The sequence below is a fragment of the Rutilus rutilus genome (assembly GCF_951802725.1).
Source record: "Rutilus rutilus genome assembly, chromosome: 1".
In the NCBI taxonomy this organism is placed as follows: domain Eukaryota; kingdom Metazoa; phylum Chordata; class Actinopteri; order Cypriniformes; family Leuciscidae; genus Rutilus; species Rutilus rutilus.
In genome coordinates, this window is record NC_140209.1 from 17,692,809 (window position 1) to 17,714,404 (window position 21,596).

Sequence of the window (21,596 nt, forward strand, 5' to 3'; positions counted from 1 at the left end):
ATGGTGAGGAGCAGAATATTCAATTAGGAAAAGTAAATTACATAGACAATTCAGATCATAATTTATTCATACCGCAATGCATGATGGGAGCCATTAATGAGTTGTGATTGGTGGCAGCCACTGCAAAATGCTTTATTATTGTCACCATTGTTGAGATTCACAGGCTGATTATTGATGTCTGTGTTTTAAATGAATTTATCTGAATGTGTTTTGATCAGAACAATGTTTTTTAAATATTTTGAATTATAAGTACTGATAATCATATCCTGAAGAATCACTAAACTGCTGCTAACAAGTTAAGCCAAACTATCTCAATAAGTTTCCTTTTTCAGATCACAGTATGATTATGTCAAAACATAACCACACTCTAAGAAGAAAAGGTTCAAAAATGAACCTTTTGAGGTTCCTGGAAATTGCAACTGTGGGGGAACCTTAAGGTTCATTTTTGAACCTTTTTGAAAAGGTTCTAATTGGAACCTTTACTTAAAGGTGCATTAATGAACCGCATGGGTTCCATTTTGAACCTTTTTATACACACTTTTGGTATGTATATATATATATATATATATATATATATATATATATATATATATATATATATATATATATATATATATATATGTATTATTATTATTATTATACATTACTACTTTAATCCCATTTCACAACACAGACACAACCTATTATTCTTCTTGAAATATTTATTTAATATAGGCATATACAAATGTGAACACAGGACAGAAAGTACAAATGAAGACTTATTAAAACTGGAATAGAATATAGAGAATATTATATATCATGAAAAAAAACTAACAGAATGCAACTGAATATTCACAATAAATATTATTAACCCATTTATTGTATTTACATCATGTATTTACACACCCACACACTCATACAATATATTGAATTGGCCAAAATTGGCTATTTTAATCTCTGGGTGATATATTTTATATTATTTATATTATACTATTATTATTATTATTATTTATATTATGTATATATGCAAAATATTATGGGAAAAAAATATAATGTTCACAACAACCCATTCCATGTATTTACATCATGTATTTACACGCACACACACATTCAGTCAAACAAGAAATTGGCCATTTTAATCACTGTGGGTGGTATTTTGGTTTCTGCGTTATGGCACATTAAAAACTTTTCAACAAATGTCAGGGTGTTTCTCATCTTTGCAGCATACTCAATGTTGAAGATGAAGTGTATTGCCATCAGAACAGCAAGAGCCATGGTCAGGTCATCCACTTCACAGACCTTCTCCCCTTCCATCAATATTTGTAGGAGAGACTCTTCAACCAAGGCACGTCCCTTTATGTACAGCACAGGGTTGGGTGCACGGGGTTCCTAAACAAAGAAAGGATAATGCTATATAAGGTATAATGATATATAGCAATTAAAATACCATTTATGATTATAATTTTTTTTCAAACATTTTCAAAAAGTTAAAAAAAGAATTGGTCATTAAGAAATCTGCAACTTTGTGACATCATAACTGGTGAAATTTGCTGAATATTTGGATGTTCTAGTCTAAATATAGTCATAAAAGTAATAATGAATGTTTTGGTTGCAAGAATACTATTAGAAGTGGATCTCAGTGGGAAAATGTAATTATAAATTTAAATTATACACAAATTTATAGGACACCATTAAAGGAAAAGTTCCCCCAAAATGCTCCCATCATTTACTCCCTCGATGTTGCTGCTGATGTCGAGTGGTGCATCAGAATGACATCAGAACACAGAAGAGTCATTTGTCACGGGCTCCTTTGAGAGTTTCCAATGGGGTTTTATAATGGGAGTTTTCAATATATAAGCAAAATAAAGCCTGCGCTAAACATAACTTGATGATACTTTGACATTTTGTTTAACACTGTAAACTGCATATGCACATTGTCTTATATAGTTACTTATTAGAAACGTACTTTTCCAAAAATGAAAATTGCTTCAAAATTCGCGTTTTCGGTATGGGTGACAAAATGTTGTCAAATTATGTTTACCACCACAGGCTTTATTTCACTAATAAATTGAAAACCATGATAAATTCCATATAATCTCGAGTGAACCAGGGTGTGGGGTTTTGACGTCATACCTGCACCACTCTATAGTGGAACCTGCACACATTCAAAGAGATGGGCATAAAAAACTATTTTTTAAGTATACTATACCTCATTGATAATATATAGAGATCTTGGACTCTCTTTGAATAAAAGTGGAAGCAGCAGGACAGCAGCAGCCATCGAGAGACCTTAAATGTAAAATTGTAAAAATATGGGTAGTTTTGTGTTAATTGCAAAATTGTATTTACTATCCATAAAAACAAATTGATTACATTTTCATTTATATATATTACCTTTGTGTGCCAATTCAATATGGGTTTTTTTCGCTTCAGCCAACTCAGCACAAATATCCACCCCGACTTCTCTTCTGTGGCACTCATTAATAACTTTCGGTGCCACCAGGGCAAGATTTTTCAGAATGTTCTTTTCAATGTTTGCATCAAGTATGCTTTCAAACTCTAATACAAGCTATTAAGGGAAAAAAAATATTAACAAAAATGTTCAAATGTGCAAATGTTCATTGCTTTGAAGTCATAATTTGGAATACAATTCTACTCACAATTGAGGGGATTTTAAGGGCCGGATATCGTGATAGTATTTCTTTAGTGGAGTGATGTGTCACATAGTCTTCCCTCTCATTCCTTGTCCGTGCCATGCAGTCCTGTAAAAGTCGGATATTTGGTGTCTTCTTCAAGCATTCTGTTCTCATTTTCTCCAAGTGGATCCCTATGCTGTATTCATCTTCTCCTGATTCACTCTTTCCACAAAAAAAAAAAAAACATACTTAGAGGTATGCTATTCTTAAATAACATACCTATTCTTAAATCTTGAAGATTATTCTATTTGTGACTCTTACCTCTTCAGACCTTTGTCTCTTTTGGTGCATGTCTTGGATACCAGATAGATCCTCAGTCTAAAAAAATAAATAAACACATCTATTATATCCATTAAGGTGTAGTATCATTTGGCATACTTATTTCTTTATTAGTTACCTTATTGGTGACACTTGTCTGTTGGATGCTCTGAGAAATCATCTGGTTCTTTACTTTCCCGAATCTGCTGCGAACTTTATTTATCTCTTCAATGTCAACCAAGGGAGATCTTTCTTTCTTGAATTTGTTCTTAAGAATCTCATGCCATGACTCCTTCAATTGAAAAATATTAATTGAACATGTATAACCTTCAAGATAACAATATCAAGGAAGTATTAAAGGGTTTATGAAATTGAAAAACTCTTTGTCATGTTCTTACATATCCCCTTCCTGTCCTGTCTCTCAAGAATTGGTATTTAGTAACAAGGGCTGAACACACCTTGTTGTATTGTTCACTTGTTGGATACCTGAAAAAAAAAAAAAAGAGAGAAAAAATGTGTCCTCTATCATGCTCTAAAATTATGCTATTAATTATGCTATATAATTACCATGTATATGTGCACATCTGATCAAACAGTGTTTGAATTATTTTTGATCTCCATTTGCTCCGTCCTGTTGAAGAACAAAAATCTCTGCTCTCCTCATCAAGTTTTTTTTGTATTGCCACAGGAAATTTTGGTAGCTGATAATTTGCTGGCCACACTGTTTGAGCAAAGTTCTGTGATGAACTTTCCCCATGTGAAATACCAAATGAAGTCCTATAGAAAAAGAAGTGAATCAGAGAAGTGTTATTTTGTATGTTTGTCACAACTCACAACACCGGAGAGGAGACTAATTTTTATTTTATTTTTTGAGAAAGAAGATATGAAGAGTTCAGATGCAAAAACCTCTAAATGCCATCTGAAATTTTCTTCTAGAATGATCATTTTTATCAAGCTCGTATATTTAATTTCAATAATTTCACTTAAATGGCAATTAATAGGTAATTTTCATTGCCATTTAAGTGAAATTACTTAACTTAAATATACGAGCTTCATAAAAATGATCATTCTAGGAGGAAATTTCAGATGGCATTTAGAGGTTTTTGCATCTGAACTCTTCATATAGCGTTCTGTTCAAGTGTTGCGTATGCCCAGTAGGCGTGGTTTAATCTCTGAATTCTCGCGGGTTAGGAGAAACTAACGTGAGAGTCGGCACCATATAAAGAAGGTAGAAAATAATGTGGTGCGCGTTATTGTAAATAATTGAGTCAAAGTGTAATATGTTCATCCCACTGTAGCTTGGGCATAGAGTGCATAGAATGTTTCCGACTGATATTGTATGGGCGGTCGATGTTATGTGATTGGATTACGTTGGGATTGTAGGCCTATGGTAGGCTAAATTCCACCCCGTGCGCCAACGCAGACTGTAAGTGTTTACTTTCATTATTCAGTCTAACCAGCATGATCTGATACGATATTAATTAGATTAATCGAGCACCTATTGACGTAATTGTGACACAAAATCCTAAATAAATAGCCTAATTGTGTAATAGCCTATTTTAATATCAATTATCGTCATTAATATTTTTTTAAAACGTGTTATTTGATTTGATGGCATGTGCCACTGAATGTTTTGTAATACCAGTGCTACTTTATGTTGTTTATCTCGCAAAAGTCACAAACTGCCCATTCTAGGAAAAACACAAAATAAATCTATCATGGGTCACTACGAATAACGTTTTAACAGTCACGTCCGTTACTGTAAACCGTTATGTTTGCACGATGCTGCACGGACGCACGCCAGTAGGTGTCAGTATAAGTGAGTGTAACACTGGCCAGCGCAAGATTCTGATCTGTGGTTTTTCAAGTCCTTCCAAAAAGTAAAAAAAAAAAAAAAATTAAATTAAAATAAATTAAAATTAAAAATAATTTGTTTGGCTAGGTATCTGAAAAGGATTACATACCTAGCTACTAGCAATCTTCTTTATTTATATAAGTGCAAAAAAAGTACTCAGTGCATTTTAACATACTTACTCATGATTGGTGTGTGTGGTCTTAGAAGGCATCTCAGTCTTTAGGCTTTGCCGTAATCTTATAAATTTAACTTGATCCTTCATTTTCGGAAATATTTTTGATATCATATTTTCAGTTAGGTTTACAAAAGTGTCCCCATCAATTTCATTCTCTGTAAAAACAACAAGAGTCAGTAGGCCTTTGACATTTTCCACCAAACTGCATTAAGAATTGTGTATAAATGCACATACACATCCTAATGTTTAGTAATCCGATGCCGCAAGGGGATCAAAAGAGTTCCTTCCAGGTTTTTATAAGTGTCCAGTCCGTGGAAAGCTAACTCTTTCCCTACTTCAAGGGCACACCAAGATGTTTCGGTAACTTTGTATGCATGGAGATGACTGTCAAATTTGAATGGAGTGAGTATTTTTCCAAACATGTACCACGAACCACTGTGTCCATATATTGCTTTGATCTTGAGAAAAAGTGGAATCTCTTCAGTGTGTACAGTGTCAATCACTTTGCATTCTCCAGTTTTATAAGCTGTATTGTTAACTCCCAGATAGCAACATTGTTTCGGCCCGGATCCGGCCCACATCTGGCACTTGTGGAATGCGTATCTGGCCCACATGCGGCTTGGAATGACGGCACTTGGGCGGACCGCTCCTGTTTGCCAGATCTGGGCCACAAGCAGGCCATAGCAATGCCACATGTCAGCCAAGAGCAAAGAAATAAACCAGAACTGGACCTTATCTGAGCCACAAAATCTGTTTATATTAAATATGAAGTCATCTTAGCCTTAATAAGCCTGTTAACAAGCAGAATCACTGAAGGAAAAAGAGAACAGAAAAAGGGTCGAGCAGAAACACAAGAACTACAACTGACTTCAGACACAGCTTTAGATGAAATCAACTGAAGAGAAAAGAAGACATTAAATCTGTGAAGATCTCAGCAGAGGAGGATTAAACAACTCCACAAACAGCATTACCAGCTTCACTTATTACTAACCAGACTGGCTTTATTTCTGTCAGACGTCTGCAGTTTTTATTGAGAATTAACAGAGTTTTAACTGTAATGTGTTTCTTAACAGTCACCATAACAGTGATTCATGTTTCCATTAGTTGGGCTCTTAACTCTTATTATATCTTATGTCTTTGTTGGCTGCTGTGACAGTGTGTTTGTTAAACACATTTGCAGCAGTAAAGAAAGCTAAAGTGAAACGAGATCAGGTGATGATGGTTACCTGTTGATGGTTTTAATAATCATCATGAAATAACCTTTAATCACTGATGTTTTGTGGACTCTAACAATTGTGTTGATCCATTAATATTTTCACCTCACAAACCCTGTGTTACTGCAGCACGAGATCTAGCAATATTATAACAATCAGTTAGAAGACATTATCAAACATGCGTACGAAAGAGTCGGTTTAATATGACACACACAGACATCAACAATCAGCGTATGAATCTCAACAATGGTGACAATCAAAAGTACCTTGCTGCAATGCATGCTGGGTACCAGCATAGTACAAAACTCCCAGCATGCATTGCAACATGAATAAATTATGCAGCTGAATTGTCCTATAATTTTGTTTGTTTCTAAATATTTGCTTTTATTTGTTGCTGTTGTTTTTGTTATGAATTATTAGCTTTTCAGTGATGTTCTGAATTATTCTGTTTATCTAAATATTTGTGATTGTCACCATTGTTGAGATTCATACGCTGATTGTTGATGTCTGTGTGTGTCATGTTGAACTGACTTTTTCGTACTCATGTTTGATAAAGTCTTCTAACTTATTGTTATTATATTGGTGGATCTCATGCTGCAGTAACACAGGGTTTGTGATGTAACAATTTTTCTGGATCAGCACAATTGTTAGATTCCAAAGACATCAGTGAAACAGGCTAATTCATGATGACTATAAAATCATCAACAGGTAACCATCATCACCTGATCTCATTTTACTTTAGCTTTCTTTGCTGCTGCAAATGTGTTTGACAAACACACTGTCATAGCAGCCAAAAAAGATAATAGGTATAATAAGAGTTAAGAGCCCAACTAATAGAAACATGAATCACTGTTATGGTGACTTCAAATGAAACACAGAGTTAAACCTCTGTTAATTCTCAATAAAAACTTCTGTAGACGTCTGACAGAAATAAAGCCAGTCTGGTTAGTAATAAGTGAAGCTGGTAATGCTGTTTGTGGAGTTGTTTAATCCTCCTCTGCTGAGATCTTCACAGATTTAATGTCTTCTTTTTTCTTCAGTTGATTTCATCTGAGGCTGTGTCTGAAGTCAGTTGTAGTTCTTGTGTTTCTGCTCATCTCTTTTTCTGTTCTCTTCTTTCCTTCAGTGATTCTGCTTGTTAACAGGCTTATTAAGGCTAAGATGACTTCATATTTAATATACACAGACTTTGTGGCTCAGATAAGGTCCAGTTCTGGTTTATTTATTTGCTCTTGGCTGACATGTGGCATTGCTATGGCCTGCTTGTGGCCCAGATCTGGCAAACAGGAGTGGTCCGCCCAAGTGCCGTCATTCCACGCCGCATGTGGGCCAGATCCGCATTCCACAAGTGCCAGATGTGGGCCGGATCCGGGCCGAAACAATGTTGCTATCTGGGCTGTGATGGAATTTGATTTTTGTAGGACTTCATTTGACAGAGGTCTTCCAATCTGTGATTCCAGTGTGGCCAAAACTAAAGAAGGCAGGGTGTTTGATGGGCCATGATCAAATCTACCACTTCACACAGTAAGATGTAGCAGTTCCAATACATGTTTGGAGGTACATAAGATCCGACCATTAGTGGTAGTAGTCGAAACAATGTCCAGGTTTCTGAAGCTTTACCAGAGATGTGACCTCTGCTTCGCAACATTCTTTCCGTCAAGATTTGTGGCTTAGATGTTTTATCATTTACAGAATATGAAAAATTGTCAATTTCATAGTTCAGTTGATCTAGAGTGAAGTGCTTATCCTTGATTAACTGATGAAGAATCCATCTGAGAGCATTAGGAATAACTCCCTGCAAGATATCATGCATCACATCAGGTGGAAACAAGTGAGTTATCACTGTAGGAGCATAGTTAAGTGATGAGAAACAGCACTCTCTCTGCACACCATAAACTGACCCATTATCAGGATTTTCACAGACAGCCTGCAGGTGGTATCTGTAATTAGCACTGTCTCTTAGAGTAAAGTCCTCTTCTTTGAATTTGGTAGTGATGTCTTCTTTTGTGGCCATGCAAAAACGACATATTCTCCCATGTGAAAAATTTCTTTTCAGCCCAATCAAAGAGTGAGCTGAAAGATTGTCCGCTGAGATGGTGACTACTGTGCCATAGAATCTTCTGCTTTCCCCATTACATGACAGAGTCACTCCCTCTGTCTCAAGAGATGTCACTTCTTCAATCAAAGGCTGAAACAGATTGTTATAGTTGGTAAGATCTTCTTCAATATACCGATGTCTGATTAATGATGAAAGGTAAATATTCTCAAGTTTTGATGTATATTTCTTATCAATGTTTCCGAGTTTAAAATACACAGCTGTCAGTTTATGTTTTCCCCTTTTAGAGCCTAAAGGGTTGACGATCTCAAATTCATCGATGTAGAAATGTAGACGTACATTGGATAAGGAAGAAAGCTCACAACTTTTGAACTGGTCTCCATCAGTGTAGTCTTCCATAACATCCTGATGTTTGGGTGTTTTCTCTTGGTTAAGCATTGCCCACACATCCTCATTATGAGCAATCTTTCTCAGTAGAGCCTTGAGAGGTATGTACTGGAAATGTGCACCATGTCGCTCTGTTTGATCCAGCGGAATTTGTACAGGTGCAATGTATTCAAGTTCATCTTCACAATAGTGCTCAAGCATCCATTCACTACTGATCTGTCGAAGGCATTCATCAAACATATTTTGCTGATCAAGTAGTTCAGATAAGTTGTCATCTGCATCAGTGTCAATTTGATGTTGTTGTTGAAGATGAAATCTTATAATCTCAGCATAATGGGTGGTGAACTCCTGAAAGATGACTTGCAGGCTCTCCACAATACTGAACTGAACTGTGGCTGCAATACAATGCTTCTCTCTTAATTTCAAAATGAAGAGACAAAGATTGCGCTTGAGGTTTGGCAGTAAATCTTCTGTTCTAAACTCTCTGCAGTTAGCAATATCCTCCACATTAGTGTTAGGTAACTCCTCTTCATGAAAGTCCTCCGTATGTTCCTCTGAGTTACAATGTTCATCATCATCACAAACTTCCTCTTCTTCACTGACCAATGAAAGAAGGTCTCTATGTTTGCGATAAATATGTGATCTATAGGAACTGAAGGTTTTGTTGGTTTTGCCACAACCGTTCAATCCGCATGTGAATTCAAATTTTGGTTCATTTTGATGGTAAAGGCCAATATGACGAATCTGTTTAATTAGGGAGAATGTTTGTTTGCTGCATAGTGGACAGTTAAAGAGAGTGGGCATTTCTGTCAGATTAACCTTGAAATGTAGGGATGAATTCCTGGAAACTGTTTGCAGTCAACCAATTAGCCACATCTTGGATTGTCCACTGAATCACCTCTGTGCTCATCCTTGTTTACAGAAAAGATGTGTTATCACATACATTTTCTTAATATGGGGATAAACAATTAATCATTATCAGAATCGAATAAGATATATAGCAGTGGTTCTGCAAGCCTGTTATGTTTGTACTGATTTTAATCTCTTTTTTTTTTTTTTTGCCATATATGGGCATCGGAGACTGTCAATTCTCAAAGCATTTTTATAAATCATAAATTCATATATTTATTCTTTGTAATGTGTGAAAAGCATTGATATTAAAAGTTAATTATTTGTACCTGATTGTGTTTTTTTTTTTTTCATAGCATGATTTTTGGGGAATTGTATTGAATCCAATTAGGGTCAAATTTTACTCGGACCATACAGGCTGTAACCAGAAATCGAACAGTGCATAAAGGTTTTTGGTTCACCCAAAAATGAACATTCTGTCATCAGTTACTCTGATTTCTAAACCTGTATAACTTGTATACTTGCTTTGTTCTGCTGACTTTGAAGAATTTTAAAGGGATAGTTCACTTTAAAATTAAAATTCTGTCATAATTTACGCACCCTCAAGTTGTTTTAAACCTGTATGAATTTCTTTCTTCTGCTGAACACAAAGGAAGATATTTTGAAGAATGTCAGTAACCAAACAGTTAACTGGAACCATTGACTTCCAGAGTATTTTTTTTTTCCTACTATGGAAGTCAATGGTTCCCCAGATCTGCTTGGTTTACAAATATTCGTCAAAATATCTTCCTTAGTGTTCATCAGAACAAAGAAAATTATACAGGTTTGACAATTTGAGTAACTGATGACAGAATGTTAATTTTTAGGTGAACTATCCCTAAACATTTTGTAATACAACAAATTATATACATGTAAAACGTTATACCGTTTAGTTTTCTGCGTTCAAAACGGTTATACTGGTTGTACGTTAGATGGCGCTATGGGGTATAATTTTCCCTGAGCAATTGCGCAAAAATAACACTAGGGAGTTTGATTAAAAGCTTCAATTTAGTTGTATATATTTCTTTATTTTAACTAGAAACTAAAATGAAACTGAATAACGTTAATTAGCTAGAATTAGTAATGAATTTTAGATAAGAACCACTGATGTAAATAATTAAAAAGATTATAGCTTAGGCCTTATATCCATAAGCCAACTAAAAATACATTGTATTACTGTAATGTTTCTAAAATAAAAATGAGGAGGTAGAGGTAAAAGAGGTAAAAACAAACAAACAAAACAAATATAAACCACATATTTTTCTTACCTTTTTTCAATGTCTGAATCCAATAAATTTTGCGATCTTACTGTCAACAGAAGAGTCACAAAATGAGCTCAAACCTTATTATGACACACTACACTCATTATATTATCGCAGATATCAATGTTTATAGTTATTTTGACATTTTGTTTTTGACTTACCTAAAATATTTACCGTCGATCTTCTAGTAGTCCATCAGCTGACGTCACGCAACAAAGTAACGGTTTAAACGGTTTTTTCTTTTTCTTTTTTTTTTTGCACAGACCATTGAAGATTTTGTGATTTACGTAAAAATTTAATTAAATTATTAATGAATTGTTATTATTTAGTATTACCACAATTAAAGTGGCTAAACAAAAATGAATATGTTATTGAGGTTTATGTGTTCTGATTTTTGTGTGGAAACAAATACATTGTTAAAATTTTCAAAACTTTTAAAAATAATAATAGGTAGACTATGCATGTTATTAGCCTACTATTAATATATATATATAAAAAATAGTAGGCTAATCAGAACAGTATTATTGTTATGCATAATAATAAAAAAAGATAATAATTATTATTATTATTGATATTATTATTACTTCTTGGATGTCATTTTTGTTAGAATAATCCAAGAGTAATTAATTAATTAATAGCCCAACGTTTCAATAGATTAGGCCTATCTGTATCAAAAAAAGAAAAGAAAAAAGAAAACTATGTAAAAAAAAAAATATATATATATAGCCTATATAGGCTATATATATGCCCCCCCGTGAATTAAAAAAAATAAAAATAAACCATTAAATGGCACTTTCTGGAGAGTTTTGTGCAAAGAAATGGAGAAATTGAGTCTTACATGATAAAAACTGCAAGGTTAAGAGCATATACTTTGCATTGTTGTAGTAGCCTATCAACAGGTTTTAGGACATTTAGCATTTACATTAGGCCTACTGTTAATCAGTAATCACTTGATTACACATTTAGTCTTATTTTCCTTACCTTGTTGTTTCCTTACGTTGTGCTGAACTTGACCAAATTGATCTGCTGCTGCAGCGGCGGCCAGCAGCATGAGGTTTTTTTTGTTTGTTTTTTTTTGTTTTTTTTTTAGGGCAGTAAAAGGTTCTGGAACTTTTGGGCGCTTCCACATCCCGCGCAACTAACTACGGATCTCCCAGGAACATTCATTATGTATTGCTGCGTACATTTATCCGTGTCGGAGTTCTGAGTAGAAGGCTAGCCATACGCGCATGGGATGCACGAGCGGTGCGCGATCATGGTCTACTGACAACGAGATTAAGCAGCTGAACAAGAATACGGCCGTGTTCCGATTGTTCTCATCTCAGCTCCGCCGAGACAAAATAGACATGCCATTTCGAAAATCTTTCATTTATTGTCAGAAATATGTTTTCAAAAGCATCACTTTCATCAAATTTTATGTGACATAATATATATATATATATATATATATATATGAATTATATTTTATTGACTTCTCTATAAAATTTTTTTTTTTGCATTTATCAACCTGAAAGCAGGGGTTTTTCGGGGCTGTAGTTTTGCTTATAATTGTGCAAAGTATTTTTTAAACTAACAGGTGAACAACAATAATGGAGCATCTTTAATGATCAAGTGCTTTGAATGTGTACAAATTTAAAAGTTCCATTCTTGTATGTTCAGGGGCTAATAGCAAAGCAAGGGCCTAATAACAAAATAAAAAATATTTTTTTTACAGTCCATCTTATAAGGTTCAAAAAGGAACCTGACAACAGGCCAAGGTTCTTATATGAACCCTTCTGCCACAACAAAGGTTCTAAAATGAACTGACAACATGTGCCAAATAATCAGTGGATCATTATAGAACCTATAGGTTCAACTTTGAACCTTTTTTATAGTTAGAAGTTCATATTTGCACTTTAAAGTTCTTTTTTGAACCCCAAAGGTTCAATCTCTTTTAAGAGTGCACCACTATAAGATAACATTTTACTTTGTTCATCTAACTGTTATAATTCAATAACAGCAGACAAACAACAGTAAATATTAAAGTAAACATGTAATGGTCTAGAGCCCAACTAAAGCAAACACCCATCACCTTAATGGTAACTTACAATTTGTGATTTTCTTCTTCAGTGATTCTGCTTGTTAACATCAGGTGTCTTCAATAATAGTCAATCATCACTAAATTAATCACTTAAATATCTCCTCAGCCCTAAATGCCGCTCCATCTGAAAGCAGGTGAGGGTGATTTACTACTAATCAAGGAACCGGCTTTACTGACGAGATGCGCATAACAATCTCACGATATATATCGCCCAGCCCTACTAATTAGTTGTCTCTCCTGTCTGAATTAGCAAATCCAGGTGAATGGAACAAAATACTGAGGAGGACTTTTACTTTCTGAACCTGGACTTTACACCTCTGACAACATGTCAGCCAAAAGTAAAGAAATAAACCAGAACTGGACCTTATCTGAGCCACAAAATCTGTGTATATTAAATATGGAGTCATCTCAGCCTTAATAAGTTAACAAGCAGAATCACTGAAGGAAAGAAGAGAACAGAAAAAGAGACGAGCAGAAACACAAGAACTACAACTGACTTCAGACACAGTCTTAAGCCCTATTCGCACGGGATTAGTATTACCCCTGGACCTCTGTAATTAAGAAATTACCCCCTGACGTCTGTGTTTTTGGTGGCTCATTCACACGGGCAAATAAATGTTCGTAATTCCCTCGAGTTTACGGACTTTACAGCGTGCGCCCACCCATTCACACTTCACTAGCTGAACGTGCTGAAACGAAGATCGCGCTGCAGTATTGCAATTCAAAAAAAGAACTTATTTAAAACCAATTTATTAGAGAAATATATTATATATATTATAGAATATCATATTATTGTATAAATATATAATATATCTTATTTTTATTTTATTCTTTGTCCATATTTACAACAAGCCTGCCTGAAGAAGGTATTATTAATACCGAAATGTCGCGATAGGCTTGTTCTTCTATTCATTTTATTTGGTTTATTTCATTTTATATCATTTTTACTCTTTTACACTTTGATTTCTTGAGATACTTACAGGATGGACGTCTTTAGAGGCCGTATGAGACAAATAAATGCTCCACGATACAGACTACTAAGTTACACTTCCACAAAAAGTGTCCAAACTTTCCAAAAGAGCTTCCATGTTGCGCCAAAATGCTTAATTTGACGTTTCCATGACAACGGTCCGAGTTGAGCTTCCGGATCACGTCTTTACTGTAGTTTGTTTTCACTTTTGCAGCACTTCATAGTTTTTATTGGAGAAAAACTATAATCGGATTGGAGTAGGGCATATCGAGAGATTTTATTGTTAATATAGTTTTAATACAGACGTAAAATGGACTGTTAAACGGCCCATATGGTTATTACGTTCTTTAGGAAACGATAGGCTCACAGAAAAACAGCCCAAATCACAGACATGGGGATTCGCACGGGACTGGTATTATCAGAGGACCCCTGTGTTGGCCGAAATACGGTAGGTAATTTTCGGGGGAATTTTTACAGACATTTTTACAGACATGGCAGATTCGCATGGGATAAAAATCACAGACGACCTCCGCGATTATTACAAATTACCGGAGGTCCCTAGGTAATACTAATCCCGTGCGAATAGGGCTTTAGATGAAATCAACTGAAGAGAAAAGAAGACATTAAATCTGTGAAGATCTCAGCAGAGGAGGATTAAACAACTCCACAAACAGCATTACCAGCTTCACTTATTACTGACCAGACTGACTTTATTTCTGTCAGACGTCTACAAAAGTTTTTATTGAGAATTAACAGAGGTTTAACTCTAATGTGTTTCATTTAAAGTCACCATAACAGTGATTAGTGTTTCCATTAGTTGGGCTCTTAACTCTGATTTTATCTTTTGTCTTTTCTGGCAGTTGTGACGGTGTGTTTGTTAAACACATTTGCAGCAGCAAAGAAAGCTATAGTGACATTATATCAGGTGATGATGATTACTAGTGATGATGATTTATAATTATTAGTTTAATTATAGTTTTTATAATCTCCACCGACACTTTTCAAATCTATCAATTGTGTTCCATTAATATTTTCACATCACAAACCCTGAGTTACCGCAGTATGAGATACATCAGTACTATATGAATCAGTTTGAAGAATTGTATAAACTTGAGCACTAAACCTTAATCTACTATGACAAACATCAATAATCAGCGTATTAATCTCAACAATGGTGACAATCAAAAGTACCTTGCTGCAATGCATGCTGGGTACCAGCATAGTACAAAACTCCCAGCATGCATTGCAACATGAATAAATTATGCAGCTGAATTGTCCTATTATTTTGTTTAATGTTAAATATGTGCTTTTATTTTTTGCTGTTGTTTTTGGAGTGACATTTAGTAGCTATTTTGTAATGTTCAGAGTTGATCAGTTTATCTGAATATTTTTGATTGTCACCATTGTTGAGACACATACGCTGATTGTTGATAAGTGTGTGTGTCACACTATATGTAAAATTTCTGTTTCATGTTTGTTAAAATATTTTAACTGATAGGTATAATACTGCTTGATCTCATGCTGCAGTAACACAGGGTTTTTGATATTAATTGAACAAAACAACTTTATTATATAAATTACACCAGTGACTCAGGCAATAGCATCATGATTGCAAAGCCATCAACAGGTAACCAACATCACCTGCCCTGATTAAATTTAGCTTTCTTTGCTGCTGCAAATGTGTTTGACAAACACACTGTCACAGCAGCCAAAAAAGACATAAAACATGATAAGAGTTAAGAGCCCAATTAATGGAAACGCTAATCACTGTTATGGTAACTTCAAATTAAACATCTCAATAAAGAGTTCTAACAGAAATAAAGTCAGTCTGGTTAGTAATAAGTGAAGCTGGTAATGCTGTTTGTGGAGTTGTTTAATCCTCCTCTGCTGAGATCGTCACAGATTTAATGTCTTCTTTTCTCTTCAGTTGATTTCATCTAAGGCTGTGGCTGAAGTCAGTTGTAGTTCTTGTGTTTCTGCTCGGCTCTTTTTCTGTTCTCTTCAGAGGTGTAAAGTCCAGGTTCAGAAAGTAAAAGTCCTGCTCAGAATTTTGTTCCAATCACCTGGATTTGCTAATTAGCAGTTTTTCAGCCAGGAGATAGAAATCAGCTGACTGAGTTCATGGGTGGAATAAACATATGGCAGGACTTCTACTTTCTGACCCCTGGACTATACAACTCTGGTTTAAAGTTACTGATGTCAAGACGATAAGAGATCATGCAGGTCTCTGGTGTGACACTGTGTTTGTGTTGGAAAGCATTGGAGTAAGAAGTGAACTGAACTGTGATCTAACAATAAGATCAAGATTTAGGAAGTATTGGTTTGGTAGACGCTTACAAAGACAGCGATTAACTTTGCATTAAAGGTATAGAGGCCATGCGTTTTCCAGTTTACGAGGAATTTATGAGGACCCCATGACCTTGGCACTGCAATTCTGCTCTTCAGTTTGAGCTGTATAATACTCAGAGGTGGAGATTCCAGGGGTCAGAAAGTAAAAGTCCTGCCATATGTTTATTCCACCCATGAACTCACACAGCAAAAACTCCAGTGTTAAATTAACTCTCCTGGGAGTTTATTTGGCTCCAGACTCAAGAGTGTTGAAGTTAATGAGATAATTAAGTGATTGTTTGAGTGATGATTGACCATTATTGAAGACACCTGATGTTAACAAGCAGAATCACTGAAGGAGAAAAATCACAATTTTAGACACCGTTATGGAGATTAGTGTTCGATTTAGTTGGGCAGTTGACCTTCAAATGATTATCTTTAGATTTTGTTTGGCTGTTGATCTGAGTTATTACAGCCAGGTGAACAAAAAGAAAAGATGATCAGGTGGTGTTGGTTATATTTGAACATAATCATAATTTGATCTGAATCACTGAACTCAATTAGAGCTTAATCTCTGACTTAAATGTATATTGGTCATTACAACATCACAGTAATTCTACAGATCAAGTTCCAGATTTTTCAATATAATTCAAATTATTTCTTAAAAGTTGTTCTGATAAAGAAAAAGAAAATCTTTCTTTAAGGCACACACAGACATCAAGATTCAGTGTATGAATCTCAACAATGGTGACAAAAAGAATATTCAATTAGGAAAACAAGACAATTCAGATCATAATTTATTCATACCGCAATGCATGATGGGAGCCATGGATGAGTTTTGATTGGTGGCACCCAGAATGCACTGCAACATGCTTTATTATTGTCACCATTGTTGAGATTCACAGGCTGATTCTTGGTGTCAGTGTGTCCAAATAATATATTTTTTTCAGAGTCTTTTGATCAGAACAACTTTCAAGAAATCTTTCTGATTACATTGAAAATGATTAACATGGCATAATATTAGAATCACAGGCAGCTATACTCAACAAGGTAAACTTAACTCTCTAAATGAGTTTTGTGATTCAGGTCAAATTATGATTATGTCAAAACATAACCAACACCACCTGATCAACGTTTCTCTTTGTTCATCTGAGAGTTATAACCCAGATACAGCAGCCAAACAAAATCTAAAGTTATTAGTTTAAGGGTCAAGAGCCCAACTAAAGCAAACACTGATCACCATAATGGCAACTTAAAAAAGAGATTTTCTCCTTCAGTGATTCTGCTTGTTATCATCAGGTGTTTTCAATAATGCTCAATCATCACTCAAACAATCACTTAATTATCTCATTAACTTTAACACTCTTGAGTCTGGAGCCAAATAAACTCACATGAGAGTTCATTTAACACTGGAGTGTTTGCTGTGTGAGTTCATGGGTGGAATAAATATATGGCAGGACTTTTACTTTCTGACCCCTGGACTCTCCACCTCTGATAATACTTATATATTAATACCCAGCAGGCACAGGATATAGACTACAACGTCGGTCAGACGTTGGATTTTGGTTGAAAATGAAAATCGGGTTGACGTCTAAACCCACCGTTTGTTTGACGTCAAGCTCCAACATTGGGCAATCGTTGAATTTTGGTTGGAATAAACCAGACAAAAAGGTGAAATGCATAGCCGTACAATTATTACCAGCTTCACTTAAAACTAACCAGATTTACTTTATTTAATTTTCGTTTTAATGAAATCATATTTTGTATTTTAAAGTTACCATGATGGTGGTTAGCATTTGCTTTAGTTGTGCTCTTGACCCTTGTCTCTTTAATGTAAAATTATCTCTGGCTGCTATAATTGTGTGTTTATAAAGCACAATTGTTGTAGCAAAAAAAGCCATGAGATCAGGTGGTGTTGGCTGATGATGATGATGATGATGATGATGATGATGATGATGATGATGATGATGATGATGATGATGATGATGATGATGATGATGATGATGATGATGATGATGATATCATCATGTAATTGCCTGAATCCCTAATCTTATTCAGTGTCTAATGCTTTGATTATATAGGACTTAAGGTTTTAATATTGTTTTCTTCATAATAGAAGTAATTTGTTTCTACAGCATATCAAGCAATGTTGTTAATAAAATGCTTGGTTATTACAGTTTTTCTCGATTGCTTAAACACTATAACCAGGCTTTTGAACTAACATTTCAAAACAATAATGCCATTTATCTAAAAGCACACCCATTTCACTAAACTATAAACACTATTCCCTGTTTTGACACATAAGTCAAATTTGTTGAACTGTCACTGCAAAACTCTACAAACAAATCCCTTCATTTCTCATTGCCTACACCATGTTGTCATTTAGAAAGCACTAGCATTCAATATTGTTCACTCAAGTCAGCACAGCTTCAGCTCAGTTAGCACACAATTACCGAAGTGAAAACACTAGGAGTCAAAATTTAACACACATCAATCAGAGGCTTCAATAGATAGATAAAGGGCCCAAATCAGTTTATTGAGTTTTAGAACAATGGATCCAGAAAGACATGAAGGAAGAGATCGAGGAGGGATAAGGAGGAGGAGGAAGGGCAAGAAGACAAGCAGTGTCAGATGAAATTCAAGACACTCTAGTAGCCCATGTCTTACTTATGACTGCCCTTACGAAAAAGAAGTTTATTCAAGTGTGCTATTAGTATACTTCTTTTAAACTAAAAATAAGAAAGTATCCTTTCAGTCTACTTTTTATATACTTCTCAGAAATATACTTTATGTACTTCTCAGAAATATACTTCAAATTCCACTTAAGTATACTTGACTTATACTGACAGAAAAGTCTAAGTATATTTGGCCTCTACTTGTTGATCGAGATATACTTAAAAGTATAATTAAGTATTCTAAGTATTCTTGGCTTGTACTTGTGTTTACTATTTTGATTGAGTAGCTTATTAAATACTTTTTTTATAAACATAATATTACACACCGTCGTATAAACTAACATGTTCAGCTTTATATAATAACAAACTTTCGGGAGGAATAGCTTACAGAGTAAATAAAATAAGCATGGAAAATAAGTTTATTCAAAGTGTTCTATTAGTATACTTCTTTTCAACTAAAAAGAAGAAAGCATACTTGTTTACATTTTATATACTTCTCAAAAATATACTTAATTACACTTAAGTGTACTTGACTTATACTGAGAGAAAAGTCCAAGTATATTTGGCCTATACTTGTACTCAATCTTTTGATCGAGATATACTAAAAAGTTAAATTAATCAAAGTATACTTGGCTTGTAGTTGTGTTAACTCTTTTGATCGAGTAGCCTATTAAATATACTTTTTTTACATCGGTTTTCATATACAGTCTTTTTGATTAAAATATTGATATAAAACAGATATGTTTCTAATTCTGCGTATCTGAATTTTTGTGTAAGCTAGTACACTGGTGTACATAGGAATTTACTTTAATTCAACTTTTCCCCACCATTGACTGAATTTTCCAGCTATCCATGTTTTCACTGGTATATGGTAGGGGGCGCTATGACACATCTTCTAGTACAGAATCTCCGGATCATAACACAGGAGAAGAAGAAGCTGAAACAAGTGATAGAAGATTGCTCACTCAAATGTAAAATAATGTGATCATCAAACATTAAACAGCTTGTAAATCAAAACTGCTTAATGTTTCCAAATGAAGCGTAACCCATTAAGAGAAAACGACTGAAGCTGTGGGGGTGTTGGACTCGATCTACTCCATCTGTGTTTGATCATCGTTCTGAATCTGATCAAGGCATAGTCTTTGACAAAAATGTGATTTTGTTTAAAATGTTGCCTTTCTTTATGAAACTTACAGACATTCAAGTGTTGATAAAAAAGGATGCATGAAGCTAATAAAAGGTTTTTAAAATTAAAGTAGAGTTAAAGGTGTTTTTCAAGAATAAAAAATAACATTTGAACATAGTAGTATACTGTAGGCCTACTGCAAGTGCAAAATTTTTATATAAATAGTAAACTATAAGTATAATGTTAAGTTCACTTAAAGAAAACTTGTATAAAACTACTAAACTAGTAGTTTACTGAGAGTACACTAAAAGAAAACTTTCTAATATACTTGCGGTATAAAACTACTAAACTAGTAGTTTACTGAGAGTACACTAAAAGAGCAAAAATAATATATAAATAGTAAACTATAAGTATAATGTTAAGTCCACTAAAAGAAAACTTGTAGTATAAAACTACTAAACTAGTAGTTTACTGAGAGTATACTTAAAAGTTGCTACAAGTATTAAAATAGTAAACTACTAGTACACTCATAAGTTCACTTGCAGTACAAATGAGAAACATAATTATGAACTATAGTTGTGCACTTAAAGTTTACTACTGTTACACTTATAGTACACTTAAACATATACTTTTATATACTTCAAGTGGGCCAATTTAGTCCCAAGCGGTATTAAAATAGTACACTTACAAGTTTACTACTAGTACATATTGACATTAGTATACTTACTACATAAAGTATACTTTAAAATATACTTGAACATTACTCAAGTATACTTCATAAAATGAAAAAAAAATTCGTAAGGGTGAGAGAGGCTGGGCTACGAGTAAGGCCAAATTTGAGTCGCTTTACTATCGCCTTCAGGGAGGAGTGTTGATAAACAAAATTCTATCACTGAATACAGTAAAAGACAAACATTTCCAATAGTCTTTAATGAGGTGTATTTTCTTGAAAGAAAAGGCCAGTAGTCGTACAGTCACACAGAGTGGCTGCAAAGTGTGACAGTGAAGGGAGGGCATCCTTTCTCCTTTATAGTCTTGACTCCCAGAATGTTATCTTTCTAGGCCAATGATGGTATTTCAACCATGTGGAACATTCTTAGACGTGTTCATCATATTGTCTCCTTGAGTGGAGGAACTCTTGTCACGTCTTACGGTAACACTCTTTACCATTCCAATACAATTCCATATTAGAATAAGGTTTGTGTGGCTCTTTTACTGTCATATGATGGGCACACACATCTTACTGTAAGTACAGTAAATAAAAAAAAAAATAGAGGAGAGAGTAAAAAAATATATATACAGTATATATATTTTTTGTGTGTGTGTGTTGTACTGTGTAGTACATGAATGAATAAAAATGTGCCAATGTATCCATTGGTTGTGTCTTTTGTGTTCATCATGTGAAAAGGTTTGTGAGGGGGGAACCACAAGCAACATAACTTACCAGTTTTGGAAATGTTGTTTTGAATTTATTGCACCAGTGTGTTATAGACTATGTTGTAGTGTGTGTGATTTTGAGGGCTTGTGTGTCCTGTCTGAGGGCAAAGTTTGGTTTTTCAGCAAGAGTAAATGGTTTTGAGTGTAGAGCTTCATTTTGACCTGAAAATAGGATGTTTGGAGAATTGGGTGAGACGTTATGGATTTGTG

General features: G+C 34.5%; 1 protein-coding gene and 1 long non-coding RNA gene across 6 annotated transcripts in view; both read right to left on the minus strand.

Moving 5' to 3' along the window:
• The window catches only part of LOC311291565, a 116,774-nt gene that overhangs the window by 94,346 nt on the left and 832 nt on the right, over positions 1-21,596 (minus strand). The window lies entirely within an intron of this gene.
• On the minus strand, positions 695-12,169 carry LOC311289589 (sterile alpha motif domain-containing protein 3-like). Of its 4 annotated transcripts, XM_084407699.1 has the most exons (11): positions 10,777-12,169; positions 9,440-9,531; positions 4,968-5,118; positions 3,501-3,710; positions 3,392-3,419; positions 3,073-3,225; positions 2,937-2,993; positions 2,640-2,837; positions 2,374-2,548; positions 2,189-2,268; positions 695-1,368 (listed from the first exon to the last, which is right to left on the minus strand). In XM_084407699.1, exons 2-11 carry the CDS (start codon positions 9,528-9,530, stop codon positions 1,090-1,092), a joined length of 1,422 nt encoding a protein of 473 aa, XP_084263825.1. In that variant the 5' UTR covers position 9,531; positions 10,777-12,169; the 3' UTR covers positions 695-1,089. The 4 variants fall into 4 exon arrangements, with proteins under 4 accessions (XP_084263825.1, XP_084263827.1, XP_084263824.1 ...); XM_084407701.1 differs by lacking the exon at positions 4,968-5,118 and having other exon boundaries at positions 3,332-3,419; positions 3,501-3,564; positions 10,777-12,168; XM_084407698.1 differs by lacking the exon at positions 10,777-12,169 and having other exon boundaries at positions 3,332-3,419; positions 9,440-10,148.